General features: G+C 55.8%; 7 protein-coding genes across 7 annotated transcripts; 4 read left to right on the forward strand and 3 right to left on the reverse strand.

The window, feature by feature from the left end:
• Positions 1-117: 117 nt before the first annotated feature.
• CCMA1212_001128 (putative ubiquitin carboxyl-terminal hydrolase 3) lies at positions 118-6,162 on the reverse strand (the record flags this gene model as incomplete). The annotated part of the gene is made up of 7 exons (XM_073698562.1): positions 118-1,143; positions 1,205-1,474; positions 1,539-2,270; positions 2,333-3,135; positions 3,191-3,681; positions 4,125-6,115; positions 6,160-6,162. 7 exons carry the CDS (start codon positions 6,160-6,162, stop codon positions 118-120), a joined length of 5,316 nt encoding a protein of 1,771 aa, XP_073563205.1.
• Positions 6,163-7,421: 1,259 nt separating this feature from the next.
• Positions 7,422-8,638, forward strand: CCMA1212_001129 (Cellular nucleic acid-binding protein; the record flags this gene model as incomplete). The annotated part of the gene is made up of 8 exons (XM_073698563.1): positions 7,422-7,455; positions 7,803-7,822; positions 7,881-7,915; positions 7,973-7,986; positions 8,043-8,057; positions 8,113-8,243; positions 8,300-8,438; positions 8,493-8,638. The coding sequence occupies 8 exons, from the start codon at positions 7,422-7,424 to the stop codon at positions 8,636-8,638; spliced, it is 534 nt and encodes a 177-aa protein (XP_073563206.1).
• A 1,538-nt stretch (positions 8,639-10,176) lies between these two features.
• On the forward strand, positions 10,177-11,081 carry CCMA1212_001130 (Peroxiredoxin DOT5; the record flags this gene model as incomplete). The annotated part of the gene is made up of 2 exons (XM_073698564.1): positions 10,177-10,594; positions 10,762-11,081. The coding sequence occupies 2 exons, from the start codon at positions 10,177-10,179 to the stop codon at positions 11,079-11,081; spliced, it is 738 nt and encodes a 245-aa protein (XP_073563845.1).
• Positions 11,082-11,865: 784 nt separating this feature from the next.
• On the forward strand, positions 11,866-12,549 carry CCMA1212_001131 (uncharacterized protein; the record flags this gene model as incomplete). Its single annotated transcript, XM_073698565.1, has 2 exons — positions 11,866-11,919; positions 12,037-12,549. The coding sequence occupies 2 exons, from the start codon at positions 11,866-11,868 to the stop codon at positions 12,547-12,549; spliced, it is 567 nt and encodes a 188-aa protein (XP_073563844.1).
• A 324-nt stretch (positions 12,550-12,873) lies between these two features.
• Positions 12,874-13,323, reverse strand: CCMA1212_001132 (uncharacterized protein; the record flags this gene model as incomplete). Its single annotated transcript, XM_073698566.1, has 1 exon — positions 12,874-13,323. The coding sequence occupies one exon, from the start codon at positions 13,321-13,323 to the stop codon at positions 12,874-12,876; it is 450 nt and encodes a 149-aa protein (XP_073563843.1).
• A 381-nt stretch (positions 13,324-13,704) lies between these two features.
• CCMA1212_001133 (putative methionine-tRNA ligase) lies at positions 13,705-17,102 on the forward strand (the record flags this gene model as incomplete). The annotated part of the gene is made up of 4 exons (XM_073698567.1): positions 13,705-14,675; positions 14,728-15,737; positions 16,188-16,521; positions 16,645-17,102. Exons 1-4 carry the CDS (start codon positions 13,742-13,744, stop codon positions 17,100-17,102), a joined length of 2,736 nt encoding a protein of 911 aa, XP_073563842.1. The 5' UTR covers positions 13,705-13,741.
• A 354-nt stretch (positions 17,103-17,456) lies between these two features.
• On the reverse strand, positions 17,457-19,907 carry CCMA1212_001134 (uncharacterized protein; the record flags this gene model as incomplete). Its single annotated transcript, XM_073698568.1, has 1 exon — positions 17,457-19,907. One exon carries the CDS (start codon positions 19,905-19,907, stop codon positions 17,457-17,459), a length of 2,451 nt encoding a protein of 816 aa, XP_073563841.1.
• Between the last annotated feature and the right edge of the window lie 38 nt (positions 19,908-19,945).

Here is a 19,945-nt window from a genome sequence, read left to right on the forward strand (position 1 = left end):
TATCATGACATCCGGTACAGATCCTCTGACAATACAAAGTTTCCACTCCAAATCCGCCCCTCGGCCGTAAAACGCATTAGATATCGTGACGGTGTTAAGAGGTATGCAGCGGCCTGCTTATATACGCTGGTAGAACAGGATGTAGGCAACCTTGTTGTCCTTAATGCTGTCCTTGACTTGCTTGTCCCTGGCAGCCCCGTTCGTAGCGCCGTTGACGACGCTGCTCCATTTCTTGCCGCCGCTTGTGGGTGCTGTGACTTGCTTCCAGCCGTCTTCATCGCCGGTATCGTCGTCGTTCATTGCTCCAAAACGGTTGCCGGAAACATTCGAGGCTGCGTCCTTCCGTGCGTCCTTGGCGTCTTCCTCGTTGCCACTTTCAGCAACGTCTTCAGGCCGGATGCGCCGAATGACGGTGTCGTCCAGGCGAATCCACTCGCGGCCATCTTGTCGCCTCACGTCCACTGTGTAGTGGCCGCCACTGGCATTCTTGCCGTGGTGATAGACCACGCTGATGAGTCTGTACCGAGGCATTGAAGCATTGTCCAGGTTCTGACGGCGTTGTCTGGACAGAGCTTCGCGCGGGATTTCAAGTTCCAGAGGATACCCAATCTTCTTCCAGATCTTCACGGTGCCACGACCTTCGGCGTCGAATTGGAATCGTTTGAGATGAAGAATCAGCACAGGGGGGAGCGATTCGATAAACACTTGCTTCGTGGCCATGACGTCTTTTCCGCGCGGGGAGTTAAAGTCCCCTTGGAGACGCTCAGGCCGAGTCAGCCCACGCAGGGCATCGACGACATTGTTGATGTCGGGGGAGCCAATATCTAGCTGGAGAGGTTGGTAGCGTTCGGTAGTGATGGAGTCCTTCAGCCCTGGCACGCGAAATTCCGATCGTAGAAGACCGCCGAAGATCTTGGTGATGGGGGTTGACGTGTTATGGCCTGACAAGCGAGAGACGGCGGCACGTTGCTTGCGACCGACCTCGAGCCAGTCATCAGAGGCGACACCAGATCCAGTCGAGGCGTTAGACGAAGGCACCTCTTCGTTCCCGATTGGCAGATCCCTCATGACGTGGGTGCACTCGTCATCCAGTGACTGGAGCAGAAAGCCCAAGAACTCCTCTGCATCCTGTTGATGGCCACGCTACAGAGACAAAAAGGTTAGCCATGCCATAACATAGGTCCGCAATGAGCTTGTTACTTACTCGCATGCTAGCAAACCGGGGAAGATGCCGGATGGCATCGTAGACAAACTCGGGGGTGAAGGGCTCGCCGTAACGCTCGAGATCCTCGTTCTTTAGGATTCGGTTGAGCTGCTCAACCGACGGCGCGGACTTGAGCACTTTGAACTCCCTCATAAACATGATCAAAGCGTCAACCAACGGAGTCTCGCTCTTGAAACTGTGAGCAGCCTTCTTGCCGACTTGATCGAGGAAGTCATAGAAGGGCACACAAAACACGAGCACTTGCAGAACCTGACAATCTCAAATTAGCAGCGGGTTCTTCAGGGGGGGAGGTGACTGTTTTAGTGTAACTTACGGAATTCATGTAACACATATTACCAGTGTTAATGAGTCCACGCGGCTCAAGAAAGTCTACTTTGTCAATGTTGTCGACTTGGTAGGACTGAATTGCTTGGGCAAGAGAGTGAATGTTTGATTTTGTAAACCCCGAGGTGTTAAAGTTGTTCAAGCCATCCTTCGAGTGGCCATTGACAGCATCGCCACCAGCGGCCGAACCATTCACAGCAGCTCGGGCCGACGACTTGGCAAAGAGGTTGGCCCAGCTGGTAGGCGGGGCTCGAATGACGGGGCTTGGAGTATCGTTCGTGGCGTTGGGCTGAAGTTCGGCAGTGGTAGCAGCTGCAGAGTCCTGGTTGTCGGACTTGGCAGCGTCTCCGTTGATGCCTTGCTGGTCCTCCGCCGCAGAAGCAACGGAAGCGGATGGCTTGGGACTGTGCTTAGGCAGCACTGGTACCACGGGAACGGCGGGTGCAGCTGGGCGAGCGACAGGTGTCTTTTTCTCTTCGGATGTCTTGGAGACATCTGACGATTCAGAGGTTGGACCAGCTTCTTTCTTCCCGCCTTGCTGTTGAGCTTGGGTGCTAGCCTCAGGCTTGGCAGAAATCGCAGGCTCTTCGGTGGATTCTTGTTCAACAGCTACTACAGGTAGCAGAACCGAGCCCTCCTCCGCAGCCAAGAGCTTGTTCTGCCGTTTTGATCGAGGAGTTCTCTTCGGAAACGGAACATCAGGGTGTGAGAACCAGGGCAGCTGTTTCACCGGGGTTAGCCAAACATTCAATTGCCAGCAAAGGTCGCTTCGAGAAGACTCACCGGTGGCCGAAAGGGCTCGCTTGACTCGACAACCAGAGTGACATCTTCGGTAGCAACCACAGGGGTAACATCAGCAGCCCCAAGAGCAGGGATAGGAGGAACCGCGGAGGCAAGAACAGGAGTCATCTCCGGAGCAAGAACAGGAGCGATCTCAGGACCAAGAACAGGAGCGATCTCAGGAGCAGGAATAGGTACAGGCATGGGAGGAGGAGGATAGTGCATAGCAGGCGGGGGCACAGCTCCGGTTGACTGTTCGCTCCGAGGCGTCTGAGGAGTCATGGGCGTGGGCGGGCGCAGCGGCAATGACGAGTGTGTTGAGGACGGGGTATGAGGCAGTCCACCGGGGCCGTAGGCAAGCGGAGCCTGGTACGGCGCCGTCGGGTTGGGAGACGCTCGATGGTAGCTCGGCGAGACGGCGACTCCCGTCATGGGGGCAAACTGCTGCATCGGTGGCGGGGACCGGGTGTAGTTCTGATATGGCATGTACCCGGGGTGGACTCCGGCCTGGTATTGCGGTGGCGGCATGCCGTAGTAGCCCTGGGGAGGGTATGCCGCAAAGTTGGAGTACATGTTGTTCATGTGCTGGTGCTGGTATTGCTGCGGGTGGTGGTTGTGGTACTGGTGCGGATGCTGGTGATGGCTCTGATGCTGATGCTGTTGATACCCCGTCATGTATTGCGGCGGCCTCCGTCGAGGACCGCCCGCCATGTTGCCGCCGTTCATGTCCATGCTGCCGCCAGAGTCTCGAGTTGCCGTCTGTATGCTCTGCCCAGCCGGCAGATGGCGGTTACTCAACCTGCCGGCTTGGGGTATCGTACTGTTTCGGGTATCGTCCAGAGCTGGGACTCCCGCATCTACATGCACTGCCGAAGTCGGGGGAGCGCAATGTCAGTCTCACAGCTGGTGAAGGCCGCTCTGAAGCGGCGCGCGAGGGCGCAGCGGTGTCCAGAGAGCAAATGCTGCGAGCGTTCTGGGAGCGGCGCGACACGGATGTTGGGTCGAGGCGCAACAAAACGTAACGTGACGAGTCGAGGGCAACGATTCTCCCAGCGGCAGTGGGAAGCAAAAAAAATCTAATACAAGAAGAGATTTGACTGTCAAGCTCAGAGCTCAGAGCCTGACCACCGCGAGCGCCCTGGACAGAATGAGGCTGCAGCTGGTTGGTGGTGAGGAGGAAAACTGGGCTGTAGAAGCGGACGGCGATGTTTGGAAGCCGCTGCTGAGATGCAGTCAGAGCCGCTGTGATGGCGGCGGTGCCCGGATTTTTATAGCATCCGTGCCCTCCGGCTAGGGGAATCTTCCGAGGATTGGCCGGTAGACGCGCGAGGGGATTCTGCTGCGATGGCGGCCTGCGTACGCGAAGTAGAGCTTGGTAGTCAATGATAAGAAGTAGTAAGTAAAGCAGTGGCATATGAGTCCGTTGCTTGCATCAATTCAGTGTTCGAGGGACAATAGAGTTGGTTCAATGTACTGCGAAGGAACATTCATCGCCACATCGCCATGGTCGCCGCGAACCTTATGAATAAGTCCAAGCCACCTCGGCATGCTTAAACGGAAGCCCAAAAGTGTAAGAAAACGGAAGCCCCAAATAAAAGATATCAAGTTCAGAGGCAAACAAGGCTGAGTTCCTCATCAACTAAATCAATCAACCCCAACGGCATGGTCCAATTCATTGTAAACGCCACAAAGAACTACAAGCCACCCGAAGTCAAGACCAATCCAGAGTCCAATGCTTGCTCCATTGAGTGTCGCGCCCGTGCTTCTTCGGCTCTACTCGTCTCTAAACAGCCACATGCCGCCGGGGCGCATAGCTTCTCTATATCTCTCCTCAATTGCTCGCTTCTCTCGTTTTAGAGCCTCCTCTTTGTCAGCCGCCAGCTCCTGTGTATTTGGGAAATCTGCGTTCCAGAATCCCGGCGGGGACTGCATGCGCGAGAAGCGATGTCTATGCCTGCCGTATTTGTTGGCCAGCTGTTCAGTCTTTGCTTTGACCCAGAGCTCGTCTCTTTCATCCCTCGCCATGGACGCCAAGCGCCATGCATCGTCCCCCAGGTACTCCTCCAGCAGCTTTTGTTCTTCCTGCCGCTGCGCTGCTGTCAGTGGTGGGTCTGGTCGTTGTGATTGCGCCAATTTCCGGAAATGCTTTCCACAGCAGTGCAGATCTGTGCAGCCTCGCAGCCCTGCCCGTTCAGCCTTATCTCTGACAACTTCCGAATACGCAAAATCGTGTCCCTCATTCGACGAGGGGTTGACCTTGAAATCATCAAGGCGAAGTTCGGACAGGGGTTTGTGGCGGAGGCCGGTGGCGGCTTTGAGAGGTGAGCGATCTCGACCGGGAACTCTTTTGTCTGATTTCCTCGAAGGTGTCGCCATGTCTGCGGACAGAGGTTGACGCTTTTTGGTCTGTCGCATCATTTTCTCAAATGGCAGCTCTCGCGGTTCAGGAAACAGGAGATCCAGAGGTGTATGTTCACCCAAAGTTCGCTCCGAATGGCGCGCTTGAGGAGTTCGTGAAATAGTAGCCGCACTGTCAGGGGTCGAAGTGTTCAGCAGCGCATCCAAGCGGCCTTTGGCCATTGAAGTAGGCGTATGCATAGCTTTCAAGGCTCTGTCAAGCCTCTGCTTTCCATAGAAGGCGCCATCCTCAGCTAGTGTTGCTATGCCGTGGGCTAAGGTATCCTTCGGGGGAGCGTTTTTCTCATCAGCGATCCACCTGGTCGTCCTCTTGTTGCCGCTTATCGGAGTGAGCACCGATGAACGTTGGAGACCACTCCCGGCTGGCTGCTGTAAAGTACCTGGACGTGTGTAATCAAGCTTCAGGGCAGTTCTCGCACTTTCATGTGCAGCTGCTAGAGCTTCCAGGTCCTTGCGCTTCCGAGGCGTTGTTATCCTCTGCGCTATGTCATCAAGATCGATGCTTTCCTGGATGTTAAAGTGATAATGCTCCGAGGCAGTGATCGGACTAGAGCTTGTCGACTCGGCCTTGATTCTCGAATGGGCTGCAACCGGATGTCCATCTTCTTCAACCCGTCTTCGTTTCAATCTCCTTTCGGAAACCACAACCGGGGCGTCCGAAGATGGTTCTGATTTGATGACTGGTGCGCCTTGATTTCGGTCATCTGTCGGCAGAAGAGGCAACCCTTCGGTCTCGGCCTCATCGGGGTCGTCTTGGGTAGATTGCAACAGGGGATCCTCTACGCTGGCGACGTGTGCGAGATTGGATGTCTCCGGCACAAGGGGAGGTAGCGTTGGTTCAGGCCCCGGGGGCGGGATATCAGAAAGAGGGCGTGTCGCGTGTGATACCTCGGGGCAGTCATCCTCTTGTGGCTCTAGAACTCGTATGCCATGCTTCTCCTCATAAGCCCGAACTTGACTTTCCAACGTCTTTGCCCGTTCCTTCCACAAATCACGCTCGTCCTTTCTTTTCCGGAGGGCCTCCTTTGCTGTCTTGAAATTGTCTGCGAGTGCGTTGAATCTCAGTTTAGCTTTGATAAGCTCAGCATTTTCGGATCCAGTGGAGGTGGGAGGCGGCGTCTTCGTGGCGGAAGAGGCTGGAACTGGCTGCGTGGGCGCGATGCTTGAAGCGGGGACATCTTTCCTTGCCGACGCCCCATTCTCGATCGAGGCAGCTGGAGAGGTCGTGGGAGCGGTGGAGGACATGGCTGCTAGCTGAGCTCGCAGTCTGCGGTTCTCTTCCTCCAGGGCTTCAATGGTCGCCATTTTGCTCTTGAGAAGCTCCTCATCCGCGGCATGATCCGCGGCCCTCCGTGCAAGCTCTTGGTCCTGTTAGCCCGCCATGGCCAAGCCGCGGTAGCGTCATGACGTACCATCTTGGAGCTCGCGGTCAATCACTTCCCACGCATGATTGAGAGCTTCGCGCACAATCGGGCGGCCTCTTTCCGCCCAGTGGTCCATCTCGAAGGCCTTTGATAAGGGGTTTGACTCTGCTAGGCAGCGAAGCCAGCTGCTGTTGTTTTGATGATTGGCGCTAACAGACAGAGCGCGATCGCTGCCGCCGGTTGACGCGCGCCACAGTAGCGGGATAAACGCCAGGGCACGTGACCAAATCTAAGGCACCAACAATTCCCTTGCCCAAAGGCATTCACTTGTGCCTGGAGGATGAGCTTGAGCTTAATGGAAGCTCCGTTGTCTGGGTACCTTATGCAGTCGGCAGGTTGTAGATACAATGACTTTCTCTTCCGTGGATGTCGAGTTGCCAATGTTGAAAGGCGAAACCATTCCAATTACCTTACCCTCAGTTACCAATTGAGGCACCTGCTTAGCTTCCGTGTCCCGGTACTGTAGACTTCAAATGTTCTGTGCAATGAGAATTGGTCCCATGTGCTTTGGCCTGGAGTCTGCAAGTACCTGAACATGATGTGCAGCTAACGCTCGCCCGTTGGGTCTGCCTTGAAGAAGCTTGTGCCCATCTCTCGGGCACTACATCAGGCTCTGTCACTGCACTTGCTCACATAAAGAATACCACTATGTACATGCAATAAATTCAGACTCTGCCTCTTCATCTTCAAGCTTACTGAAATCAAAGCCACATACCTATCTGCCTGCCCACGAACTTCGGCACTTCGCGAACAGCTGAGGCGGCCCAACGTTAATCCGCACACAACCGGCAAGGGCCTCCCACACTCGCCTACACTCTAGCGGGCCACCGCCCAGCACCGCGCTAGACCTGCCTAGGCTGAGGGCCCCAGTAGCGGTTATCGTCAAAAACTTTTCCCTTTTTCGTCCTCACGTCTTTTTTTCCAATTATCGATTTGTGGTATCAACACCTTCGTCCCACAGCCTCTTCGCCGCTTCAATCCTGACGACTCTCCTTCCCGGTGAGTGACGCTCTGCTATGCCCATTGCTGCTTTCCCTGGATGATTGCCTTCGATCCGGGCTCACGCATGCCCGGTTCTGGTTGGCGATGCTGAGATAGCGCTGCCAATGGGTCGCGAGTTGCCCCTCTGCCTCAGACCCGGCAGATGGCCTATATTTTCTGGACTCATCACGCAGAGCTTGCAAAGTCGCTGACTTTTATCACCTCGTACTCGCAGCTTACTTCACTTCTCTCCAATCCCTGAATCAACCATGGAATACCAGCCCCGAGGAGCGTGTTACTCTTGTGAGTCTCTGTTTTTTTTTTTCCCGTGTTTCAACAATTGCCACTCTGCACTACCTCACTTGAAATGCCCCGCGTTTTTTTTTTTTTTGGCCTTCGCCAGGTGCCCTGCATTTTGGGCTTCTCTTTTTGGGAGAAGTTCAAGGCAGCCCCTCCAAACTCACTGCACCACGCCCATCAGGTCCCGAGACCACGCATGACATTCCTTCAATTCTCAAGTCTTTGGGATTCTAGCTTTTGTCTAGTCACATCTCAGTTTATTCCGTCTGTTTCATCTCAGTCTCGTTTCTCTTCCGTTTTATATCGCCATCGACTTGATCAATGAAAGTCAATTGCTAACGAGTCCCTAGGCGGTTCCACCGGCCACCAGGTACGGCAAAATCTCATATGGAAAGCCTCGAGGAAGACACTCACCTTACCATGTCTAGGCCCGTGACTGCCCCAGCAAAGGCCCTGCTAAGTGGTATGTGATCATCATTTCGATATGAGAATTCAACAGACATTCTAACCTTTTCCTAAGCTACAACTGCGGCGGTGCGTACCTTCCACGAATTGCTAGTGTTACTGATTGATGCTAACAGTGGCGATAGGCGAGGGACACATCAGTAAGTTTCTGGGAAATTGACTTGTTCTTCGTTTCAACCACTGACTCTTCCCCAGGCCGTGACTGCTCGGAGCCCACCAAGGACAACAAGTCCTGCTACAAGTGCGGCCAGCCCGGACACATCTCCCGCGACTGCATGCAGGGTGGAGGTCCTGCTGCCGGTGGCCAGTCCACCGAGTGCTACAAGGTACGCAACCCGATCTGAGCAAACATGTGAGCTGTGGCTAATACTATGTTCTTTAGTGCGGCGAGAAGGGCCACATTGCCCGCAGCTGCCCCAAGTCTGGAGGCGGCTTTGGCAACAACTCTTACGGCAACAGCGGCTATGGCGGCGGTGCCGGCAAGACCTGCTACTCATGCGGTGGTTACGGCCACATGTCTCGTATGCATCACCCACTCCGAGTGCTATTGTGAGACATTTCTAACCCAGTCGCAGGCGAATGTGTTAATGGCATGAAGTGCTACAACTGTGGCGAGTCTGGCCACTACTCCCGTGATTGCCCCAAGGAGTCTGCCGGCGGCGAGAAGATCTGCTACAAGTGCCAGCAGGGCGGCCACGTTCAGGCCCAGTGCCCTAACTAAGTTGGCGGAAGATGTCTTCTCCCTTGCGACTTGCTAACGGAGAGGAAGTTGGCGTGGCAGCTATGATACCCACGATGATGGTCTTTTCGGACTTTGTCTTTTCTTATGTCTCCTATTCCGCGCAATTTTCAAGGCGCGACCAAAAAGTTGATCCGGCATGATCGATGCGACGATATATCAGCAATCTTGCAACACACGTTGCCAAGTACTTGGAGGATAGCAGGTTCGAGCCTATGCTCTGGAACACGGTGAAATTGAAACCATCTCGGGGCGGTTACCTTTGATGCGGCTGATGGTCTGACGATGGTGGGAAGACACAGATTTGCCAACTGATGTGGTTTTCCGGAGGATATGTAAAGGATGAAACGATCCTTTCCTTGAAACGGCTCTGCATCCAGATACTGCCAACAACGACGCTGCATCCAGATACTGCCAACCTATTTTTCGATGAGGGAGGGCCAAAAAAGCATGCGATGTACCTCGTTGATAGTAAGAAACTGCACCAGCATCGGAGTTGCTGAGTCTGAACGCGAAGCCCGCGCTGGTCTGGACTTGTCTAACAGTGGTTCGGTGATTCAGTGATTTGGTGATTCAATGGTCGAAGCTTTGCTGCGTAATGCACGATCCGACCCATCTCCTCACAACCGTACAAGGCAAGTGCTTGATGTGTCTCATAAGCATATATATATATCAGTGAGATTGAGTGCCCAAAACTGCAGATGCAAGTCATGAGATGGCGCAGGTTTGATATCAAGCTGCCTCGTACTAACACCCCTGTAGATAGTTCGCCCAGCGCCTACCAAGGTGCTCACCAGAACCACCACCATGGCATCTTCATTCCTTTTCTTAGTCTAGAGGTAACACGACGTGAGTAGCAGACGCATTTTACTGTCGGTCAAAGAGACGGCCACTGTGAAACACTACGAGTCGCTGGATGAAGGAAGGGCTTTCAGCTGGCCAGATGGGCGCGGAAATCAGGGCGCTACGGCGGCTTCATCAGGTCGCCATCAGGCGCTGGAAGTTACAGTGGATGGAAGTCAATCGAGGTGCTATCAAGCCTCAGACCCCGGCACCAGACCCCAGCTTGCCAGCCAGCCAGCCAAGCCCCGATCCACGGCTCTATTCCGTAAAATGGAGCTCCGCGTTAAAGCAACCGAGATGGTCAAAGCTTCGACAAGCTCCTACAGGGCGGTCTAAACCCCTGATTGGCTGATTGGTGCTGCAGGCCTGCCAGGGCCAATTGGCACAGCTCACGGGGCAGGTGCGTGTGCTGTGCCTGGCCGCAGTCGCAAGCCATGCGACGGCAGAATTTCCCAAGTCACGACGACCGCCTGGCCCAGACCTTTTTGCTTTTTTTTCTCCTTCGCCCGACCTTACCTTAGCTTACTGCAGCGCCTCCTTGTTGCAAATCGCGTTGCGCAGCTGTGCTGTCCTGCACTACGTGTCATTTTCTCGCCTGGTCCTTCAGGAGAGTCGCGGCAGCAAAAAGAAACATCGCTGAGAACTCGCGGCCAGAGAGCACCGCCAGAACCAGTATCATGCCTGTCGAGCTGCGCAAGCGCAAGGCCCCTGTAGCGCCGCCCGCGCCCGCGCCCAGCAGGAAGAAGGCGACCACCAGCAAGGCGAAGAAGCCCGCTGCCGGAAAGGCCAAGGACGAGGTCAAGAAGCCCGAGGCCAAGGGCGACAAGCCTCCCAAGGACGACGAGGCCACCGATACTGCGCCCGAGTCCGCTGAGGAGAAGGAGACGGTGAAGGAGACCAAGGAGGAGCCCAAGGACGACAAGAAGAAGCCGGCCGCCGCGGGCAAGATTGCCGTTGGCGATGTCATTGACCTCGAAGGATTCGGCGGCGAGGTGCAGACCAACGATGGCGAGAAAACCACTCTGAAGAAGCTTGTCGATGAGAGCAAGAGCGGTGTTGTCCTCTTTACCTATCCCAAGGCCTCGACTCCCGGATGTAAGTTGTTTGTGTTCTTCTCTCTACAGAGCCTTCTTTGCGCCGATTCTTTTCGAATCTGCCAACCACAACACCCACCCTCTTCCATGGGACGCGCTCGACCACGCGCCGTTCTGACTTGAAAGATATTTTGACGCGACGCGTGTGCTGACTTGACACCTCATCAGGCACTACCCAAGTGTGCCTGTTCCGTGACTCGTATGAGCCTCTGACTGCTGACGGCCTTGCCATCTACGGCCTGAGCACCGATTCTCCCAAGGCCAACACCACCTTCAAGGAGAAGCAGAAGCTGCCCTATCCCCTTCTGTGCGATCCCCAGGCCACCCTCATCGGTGCCATTGGACTGAAGAAGCAGCCCAAGGGAACTCAGCGCGGAGTCTTTGTCATCAACAAGGAGGGCAAGGTCCTTGTTGCCGAGCCTGGCGGCCCTGCTGCTACGGCGGACAGGGTCAAGGCTCTGGTCGAGGAGTTGAAGGGAAAGAACTAGGTGGTACGCTAATGGCTTGTCGTCTGTCTTGCAGTTAATTTGGTTCTCTTTTCACAAGTTGGCGTGGGAGTTGACGGGTGTGAGGGATTGCAAGCGTGCTTCTTTGTGTACTGGTACTGGGAATCTGTATAGGGCCCTTTGTTCTCGTATGTATTGCTCGTCCATGTGCTGAGCTCTATCATGTCAACTAGTTGGTTGTTCAATCTTGACTCTTTGGAAGTGTGACCATGGTTCCTTCATGATGTATTCAAGACGTGTACTCTTAACGCTGGGGCCGTTCTATGGTACCTGACTGAGTGATGCTGCCATTGGCGGCTTTGGTGGCAGATCTACGTTCAATAGTTGGACGACAAATCGCTGTCATGTTGGAGCAGGTCAGCCAGGGAGCCCCGAGGAGGCTTGAGCGAAGTATCGAGAAACGTCTACTTCGTTGACATCAGACTACACCTGGTGTTCCTGCTTGGGAGTGAGCTTTTTGAGTTTACTAGGAGACCGCCACGCAGCCATTTGAATTCAACTTTCTCCAATTATGCGGAAATATCTTACAGATTCACATTTAAGCAATCCGACACCTTAATTTTCATTGATATCGGATTCAATTGGCTTCATTTGTCGATTGCCCTGTTGACTGCAGGGTACCTGCCCAGAACGAGAGCCTTCGGCAAAGCCTCGGGTAGACGATCGCCAACAACTCGAACCAAGAGATTCAACCAACCAACGCCGAGCCAATTCTCAAACGACACTCGACATCATCGCACTGAGTCTCTCCCATCGCTCGCACAAGATGGCTTCTCAGGCGGCAGCAAAGGTCGCTGGCGGCGTTGTTTCCATCACAAAGGTTCGGAAGACTCCTCCTTTACCCGGCTCACATCCAGCGAATTGGCTTCGAATTACGCTCAGCTCTTGTCCCTTTGCGACCCTTCGTCAACACAAAAGCTGACCTCAAACCGCGCAGAAACAAACGCTCCAGTCCACCGGCATCTGGGAGACCATCCGCAAGGCCTTCTCCCTCGACCCGAACCGCTCCAACGGCGTCCCCCTGAACCCCTACTTCCGCAACCCTACGCCGGGCGCCCTGGACCCCAAGACGTACGACGACCCCGTGACGCTGCCCGCGGGCGACATCGCCGACAACCCCTACTGGAAGCGCGACGTCCGCCGGGCGTACCCGAAGCTCAGCGTCGTGACGCAGGGCGACGCCGTGTCGCTGCTGACGATGGGCAGCGCCGCGCAGCCCAAGGTCGAGCTGATTGGCGAGGCGGGCGACAAGGCCCTCGTGGCGGCGAAGCAGGAGGGCGAGTCGACGGGGCTGGCCAAGTTCCTGGAGAAGGCGCCCAAGGAGGATGTTGCAAAGGATGTCTTTGTGAATGGGCTGCCGCCGGTGCCGAGCGGACAGAACTTGAAGGCTGGGGGGTGGGATGTGCACGCTTATGAGCTCAACGAGGAGCAGACGTACGGAGTTGGGTGAGTATCTTTTGACTTTCCGGTTCTTTTACAAGATGGAACTTGGTGTGCTAATGCTTGGTGAAATAGATATCCCTGCAGAACGTTCAAATAAGGTGGACAGGGTCGACAGGGTCGATGTGTGTAAATACAGATGGATGGAGAAAGACGATAGATTTCCCGAATTACATTTCCTCTAAACTCCTGTTTCCTTGTCCCGTGTCAAATGCCATAACTCCGCGATTGCAGTATCCCTCTATGCTTTCAATGAACCACGAGTACCATGAATCCTCCTCCTCTCTCCTGATGATACATTGGCTGATGAGACGTCCTTCGCGGCCAATTCATCTCAATTCAACATCCTCTCGATAATCTTGACCTTGCCCTGCGCCCTTTTGACCCGATCGTCGAAATCCTGCACGGCCTCATCGCTGTTTTCCGTAGAAAGTGTATCTGGCTCAACCAAAGCGTACGCCAACTTGACATTCTTCACCAGCCGTGGGTTGTTTGGCAGCGGCGGCAGCGTACACGTCTCTTGTGCACCCTTTTCCGCGAGAGAGGCAGACGAAGAATCCGTCTGCTGTGTCGTGATGCTGGCTTTTGGGAGTCTGTTTGCCCAGACCAGAGACTTGCCGGCGAGGCGGCCGCTCTCGAGGAACTTCTCGAAGCCCTTTTCCATGCCGAAGGAACGGCCCTCTATCCGGCCGGCGCGGGCGCCATCTTCGACGCCTTGGTTGTAGCCTTGGGTGTAGAAGCGGCCTTCAAGGTTGAAGACGTCTTCCAGGGGATCAAGTGACATGTCGAGGTTGATCTCGATGCGAATCTGTTGGATTAATTGTATGAGTATAAAGCCACAGGCGTCCCTGGATGATCAATCATCGAGGCTTGACCACCTCCCGAATCGGGCACAGGCTAGCGGCGGCAGAATTTTGTGACACACCCCGCCATTAAGCCATAATGCGATAGCGGGGCAGTGGGATGACTCGAATTGTTCTGCCTCTTATCTTGACTTGTCATGTCATGTCTTTTCCTTCTGCACATGCGCCCTTCATTGATTTCTGTACCCCGGTCGACTTAGTCACTTACACTCGCGCGACGCTTGTTTGTGCAGTTTGTTGAAGATCTATAAAAGAGACACTGATACTGGTTTTGGCGTTTTGGAGTCTCAGCAGCATCGCAGCCAAGCATCGAGTCGCAGTCCGCACAAAATCGCAGCCATGGCGGTTGAAAATCCCATCTTGCCCGTCAAGGGCAAGAAGAACGTGCTCATCACCAGCGCCCTGCCGTACGTGAACAACGTGCCTCACCTGGGCAACGTCGTCGGCAGCGTGCTCAGCGCCGACGTCTACTCGCGCTTCAGCAAGCTGCGCGACCGGCCGACGCTGTACATCTGCGGCACGGACGAGTACGGCACGGCGACGGAGACCAAGGCCCTGGAGACGGGCCAGACGCCGCAGGAGCTGTGCGACGAGTTCCACGTCAAGCACAAGGAGATTTACGACTGGTTCGAGATCGGCTTCGACTACTTTGGCCGCACGTCGACGCAGAAGCAGACGGAGATTGTGCAGGACATCTTCCTCAAGCTGCACGAGCGCGACTACCTCGAGGAGCGGACGACGAAGCAGCCCTACTGCGAGAAGCACGACTCCTTCCTGGCCGACCGGTTCGTCGAGGGGACGTGCCCCAAGTGCAACTACGACGATGCCCGCGGTGACCAGTGCGACAAGTGCGGCAGCCTGCTGGATCCGTTTGAGCTCGTCAACCCGCGGTGCAAGGTCGACGGCGCCACCCCCGTGCCCCGAGACACGACGCACGTCTTCATCCGCCTCGAGAAGCTGCAGCCCGAGATCGAGAAGTGGTTCCAGGACGCCCACAAGAAGTACGGATGGCCTCAGAACGGCGTGTCCATCACCCAGTCGTGGTTGACAAAGGGCCTGGAGCCCCGCAGCATCACGAGAGATCTCAAGTGGGGTGTGCCGGTTCCTCTGCCTGGGTATGAGAAGAAGGTCATCTATGTGTGGTTTGATGCCTGTATCGGCTATCCCTCCATCACGGCCAACTATACCGATCAGTGGGAGCAGTGGTGGAAGAATCCCGACGAGGTCACCCTCTATCAGTTCATGGGCAAGGACAATGTGCCCTTCCACACAGGTACGTATCATGAATACCTTTGAGGGACTGAGGCATACTGACGTTTTTCAAGTCATCTTCCCCGGGTCCGAGATTGGCACTGGATACAACTGGACGCTACTTAACCACCTCTCCACCACCGAGTACCTGAACTACGAGAACGGCAAGTTCTCCAAGTCAAGAGGCATCGGCGTCTTTGGCAACCAGGCCAAGGAGATTGGCCTTTCGCCGTCCGTCTGGCGGTACTACCTCCTGTCGAACCGACCGGAAACTAGCGATACCCAGTTCGAGTGGCAGGCGTTCCAGCTGGCTAACAACAGCGAGCTGCTGGCCAACTTTGGCAACTTTGTCAACCGAATCATCAAGTTTGTCAATGCCAAGCTGGACGGCGTTGTCCCCGAATTCAACCCGTCCTACAAGGATGAGACTTTTGACTTTTCCGCCTGGGTCGAGACGGTCAATGGCCTGCTGAAGGAATACGTCGACCTCATGGAGAAGGTCCACATCCGCGCTGGTGTCAAGGCCATCATGGAGATTAGCAGGGAGGGCAACAACCTTCTGCAGGGCCGACTGGACAATGCCAACCTGGCCGAGAACCCCGAGCGGACCCACACCACCATTGGTCTCGCTCTCAACCTCTGCCACCTTTTGGCCTCTGTGGCCTCGCCGTACATGCCCTCGACGAGCGAGTCCATCTGCAAGCAGCTCAACAGCGAGCTGGCATTCATCCCCGACGTCTGGGAGCCCACTTCCATCAAGCCCGGCCACAAGATTGGCAAGGCCGCCTACCTGTTCACCAGGATAGACGACAAGAAGATTGAGGAGTGGAAGAACAAGTTTGGCGGCTCAGCCGAGACCCGCGCTGCCGAGGAGGCCGCTAAGAAGAAGAAGCAGGAGGACAAGGAGAAGAAGAAGGCCAAGAAGGCGGCCAAGGCTGCCGAAGCTGCTAAGAATGCCGAGGCTGCCAAGGCGGAAGCGGCTCCAGTGGACGGCAAGGCCCAGGACGAGGCGTCTGCCGCTGGAGGCATGGCGACGTCTTCTGCCGAGGTGACCAAGGACTTGCCGATCCGCGAGAAGAAGACTGTAGACCAGAACTAGAAGACGAGATGTCAGAGAACTATTAGATGCATATCAGAGGGCGTGGGGGTTGATGCTTTTGGGACGTATCCGGGGTCCTTTGTTTTGATTTCTACATCTACAGAAGGATAGCAACTTGTCTTTTTTTCCCCCAACCCCTTTGACACCATATTGCTGCTGAGTGATAACGATGCCTGCTTGTACGTAGTATCGCAGTAGTAATTCGGAGCTCCCAGCAAAAGCGGGACCGGTAGCGGACAAGGCTTTGGTGGGGTTGAACACTTGCAATTGACTTGAGCAATTCTGCCACTTGCATCAGCCTCAACCTCGCACCACCAACTCAAGCCGGGCTCGAGACGAAATCATTCCCTCCTCCAGACTCCCCTTTTGCCCAGACCCGTCGCCTCGCCTTTTCTCCTTTCCAGCCGACCTAGTTTATACAAAAAAATCGAACAGCTTAAGCACAGCACAGCCAAAATGGACATCCGCCTCCTCACCACGGCCGACCTCCCCCTCATCCAGCACGCCAACCTGGAGAACCTGCCCGAGAACTACTTCCTAAAGTACTACCTGTACCACGCGCTCTCCTGGCCGCAGCTGAGCTTCGTGGCGGTGGACGTGTCGCGCCCGCGCAGGGGACCCTACGACTACCCCAAGATTGTGGGCTACGTGCTGGCCAAGATGGAGGAGGAGCCGACGGACGGGGTGCAGCACGGGCACATTACGAGCTTGAGCGTCATGAGGACGCATAGGAGGCTGGGGATTGCGGAGAAGTTGATGAGGCAGAGCCGTGAGTTTCCCCCCCCCTTATACACCCTTCTTTTCCTTTTCACTGGGGGGGAATGGATATTCTTGTCTGAGTGAAAGAAGAGAGGGGATCGGCTAATTCTAAAACGACGATGCTGGTGGATAGAACTCGCCATGGTGGAGACGTTCCAGGCAAAATACGTCTCCCTGCACGTCCGCGTGTCCAACGTCGCCGCGCGCCACCTCTACGAAGACACGCTGCGCTTCCGCAACGAGAAGACGGAGAGCAAGTACTACGCCGACGGGGAGGACGCGTACAGCATGCGCCTGGACCTGGACGACGTGGCGGAGCTGGCGAAGCGGTATGCCGACGAGGAAGATGAGGAAGACGAGGATAAGGACGGAGAGGGCAAGAAGAAGAAGAAGAAGACGACGACGACGAATGGGGGGGATGATGCGGCGCTGAAGAGCGACGGCGTGGACGAGGGCGATGCGGTGGGCGAGGTGGGCAGGGATCCGGAGGCGGATGGCAAGGACAAGGACAAGGAGAAAAAGGTTCGGGTTGCGGTGGGGAGGGGGTTGGGGGTTGGGGATTTGGTGGAGAAGGATGAGAGGAAGCAGTAGATGGGGGAATGAGAAAATGAAAGCAGGTTTGGGGGGTTTTTTTTTTTGTTGGGCTTCTGTATATATGGTTTGAGAAGATGGGTGATTTTTTTCTTCTGCTTGCTCCTACACGGAGGGAATGGATGGGTTTCTTTGAATTCCCATGGCATTGTGATATCGGCATGGAGGGAATAAAAGGGGTAAATAGATAAAAGCGTAGCCTACGAATCAAGCCGTGTTGAGAAGTAGATTAAGAGACGAATATCCTATCAACGATTTTATTTCATGGTGCCTACACCCAATAACGCAATTCTGGTATCTCAAACGTCCAACGCTACAATACATTTCCCTCTCTTCGGACATCAACCGCATCATCTACCTCCCCCCCAACTCCCTCACATACTCCTCATCAGCCTCCACCCTCATCGCCTCCAACTTCTTCTTCAGCTCCTCAATGGCCGTCTCCAGCCCCTCCCTCTGCCATCCCGGCTCGGCCGTCTGCAGCGCCGCGATCTGGTTCTCGATGGCCGTCTCGATGCCCTCCATGGCGCGGTACTTGGCTGATGCCACGGGACCCGGAGGGGGCACTCCTTGGCCGTCGTCTTGAGAGGAGGAAGGGCATGTTGCTGGGTTCTTCTTTTCGTCGGGCCAGGAGCCGGGGACGGAGCCGGCGGAGGAATCAACGCCTTGTTGTTGTGGTGGTGGTGGTTGCTGCTGCTGCTGGGATTGTTGCTCTTGTTGACTGGATCCGAAGAAGCTGTTGGAGCCAAACGGACCGCCACCGCCAAAGATGCCCCTTTCACCAAACGGACCCCTCCCGCCAAAGGGTCCCTTCTCGCCGAAAGGTCCCGCCGGGCCAAACGGCCCTCCGGGTCCGAATGGGCCCCCTGGACCGAGCGGGCCCCCTGGACCAAGCGGGCCACCGGCACCAAACATTCCCCCGAGCAGACCGTGGTCGCCAGGGGAACCTCTGCCGTGGGTAGGATGGGGAGGATGGGGAGGATGGGGAGGAGGGGGATGATGGGGATGATGAGGATGATGGGGATGATGGGAAGGATGCGGAGGATGCGGAGGATGGGGAGGATGGGGAGGCCGAAATCCCCAGCCCATATCCCGGGGAGGACCGTGATGATGATGGTGCTCATGATGATGATGGCGTCCCCCTCTGCCTCTCCTATCCGGCCGTCCCCAGGGGAAACCGCCTGTAAATGGCGGCGGAGGCCCGGGAGGCACCGGCGGGACATGAGGCGCCTCATGTCCGGGACGATGCGGCGGAACGGGAAAAACACCAGGAGGAACAGGAGGAACAGGAGGAACAGGCGTCGTGGCGCCTCTTCGGGCATCTCTCCTGGCATCTCTCCTGGCCTTCTTCATCTCCCTCTTGAGCTGCCTCCTTTCGTTCCGCTCCGCTCGCCTCTTGGCGCGGCGTTCCCTGTTGCGGGCTCTGCGTTCCTTTCTTTGCTGTTTCTTGATTTGTCGCCATGCAGCTGTTAATGTTTTGATCTGTGCCCTGAGAGCCTTCTTGTCCATTTCGATGGAATTGTCCTGCGATTTGGGGATGCTCTTGAGCTCCGTCTTGAGCTGCTTGACGTCGGCCTTGGTGCGCAGTTGGTCTGGGTTTTTGGTCCAGTCTTGAAGACGGTTGATGTATAGCTGCACGGAACTGAGGGGAACATCGTCATAGCTAGGGAGCGAACCAATAGATGATTCGGATGACGAAGAGGAAGAAGAGGACGTGGACGAGACGGAAGAGGAGCGTCTGTGGCCTTCTTTTTCATTGCCATAGTGATAGTGAGTCCGTCCGCGAAGGTCCCGATCTGCATCTGCGGAAGCGTCGCCAGGACTCTGTTGACCCTGTGCTGTTGCGCCGCTCTCATACCGAATGCCGTGATGGTCCATGACCAAATTACCAATGCGCAGACCGTTCTGATCCGCCACGAAGCCATTGCCGTAGCGAACACCGTTGCTGTCAATCTGCCAGTTCCCCCACGAACTACATCCCCCTGGCGTAAAACGACCGCCCCTCTGCTGGGACCGCGTCGACGGACCAGGCTCAGCCGTGGACGTCGTCTGATCAAAGTCTGCCTCCCAGCCGCCGGGCATCTGCGCCGAGGAGGGTCTCGGGGGCTCGAGCGCGATTTGGATGCCTCGAGGGCCGAAGAAGCCTTCGTTCCACTGCTGAACGGTGGCTTCCGCGTCTCGTCTCCGCTGGGCAGATGCATGAGGAGAAGAGGCGTTTGCGTCGGCGATCTGGTCGAGCTGGGCCTCGGCTTGGACTGTGCCGGTGGTGGTGGCCTTGACTGCCTCTGATTGGATCTCGTCAAGCAGTTTTCTGTGCATGACGGCTTCGTTCTGCCGTGTGATGTGCTCTGGAATGAGGAAGTTGATGAAAGTCGACCAGTCGAGCGCAGTGACGTCGCGATCCGCCCATGAAGCCACATACGGGAAATCTTCTGGCCTCGAAGCATCATTCGCATCAATCGTATGAACAATGACGTCCCCCCGAGCCGACTCGCTCAGAGTCGACGGCCTCAGCTCAAAGTACAGCGAGGCAGCAGGCTGTGCAGAGCTGCTCGGCGACATGCGGGGAGTGAGGGGAGGCGTGTAGATGGTTTCGTCGGCGGTGGACGAGGCGGCATCGTCGATGAAGCTGTGGGAGGGGGCCGTTGCGGTTGCTGCTGGGGTGAGGTGAGGGGAGCGAGAGCTGCCCGAGTTGCTGAAGAGGTCCGTTTCTGTGTAGGGGGGAGGAGGAGCGTCGTCTCCTTGGACGCGGAGATGGTTGCCGCGAGGGCGGTTGGCGTCGTCGCCGTTGTTGGTGGATGACATTGTGACGGCGATGCTTGTTCTTGGTGTTTGCGTTTTAA

This window comes from Trichoderma ghanense (genome assembly GCF_004382785.1).
Source record: "Trichoderma ghanense strain CCMA-1212 chromosome Unknown scaffold_0, whole genome shotgun sequence".
NCBI lineage: Eukaryota > Fungi > Ascomycota > Sordariomycetes > Hypocreales > Hypocreaceae > Trichoderma > Trichoderma ghanense.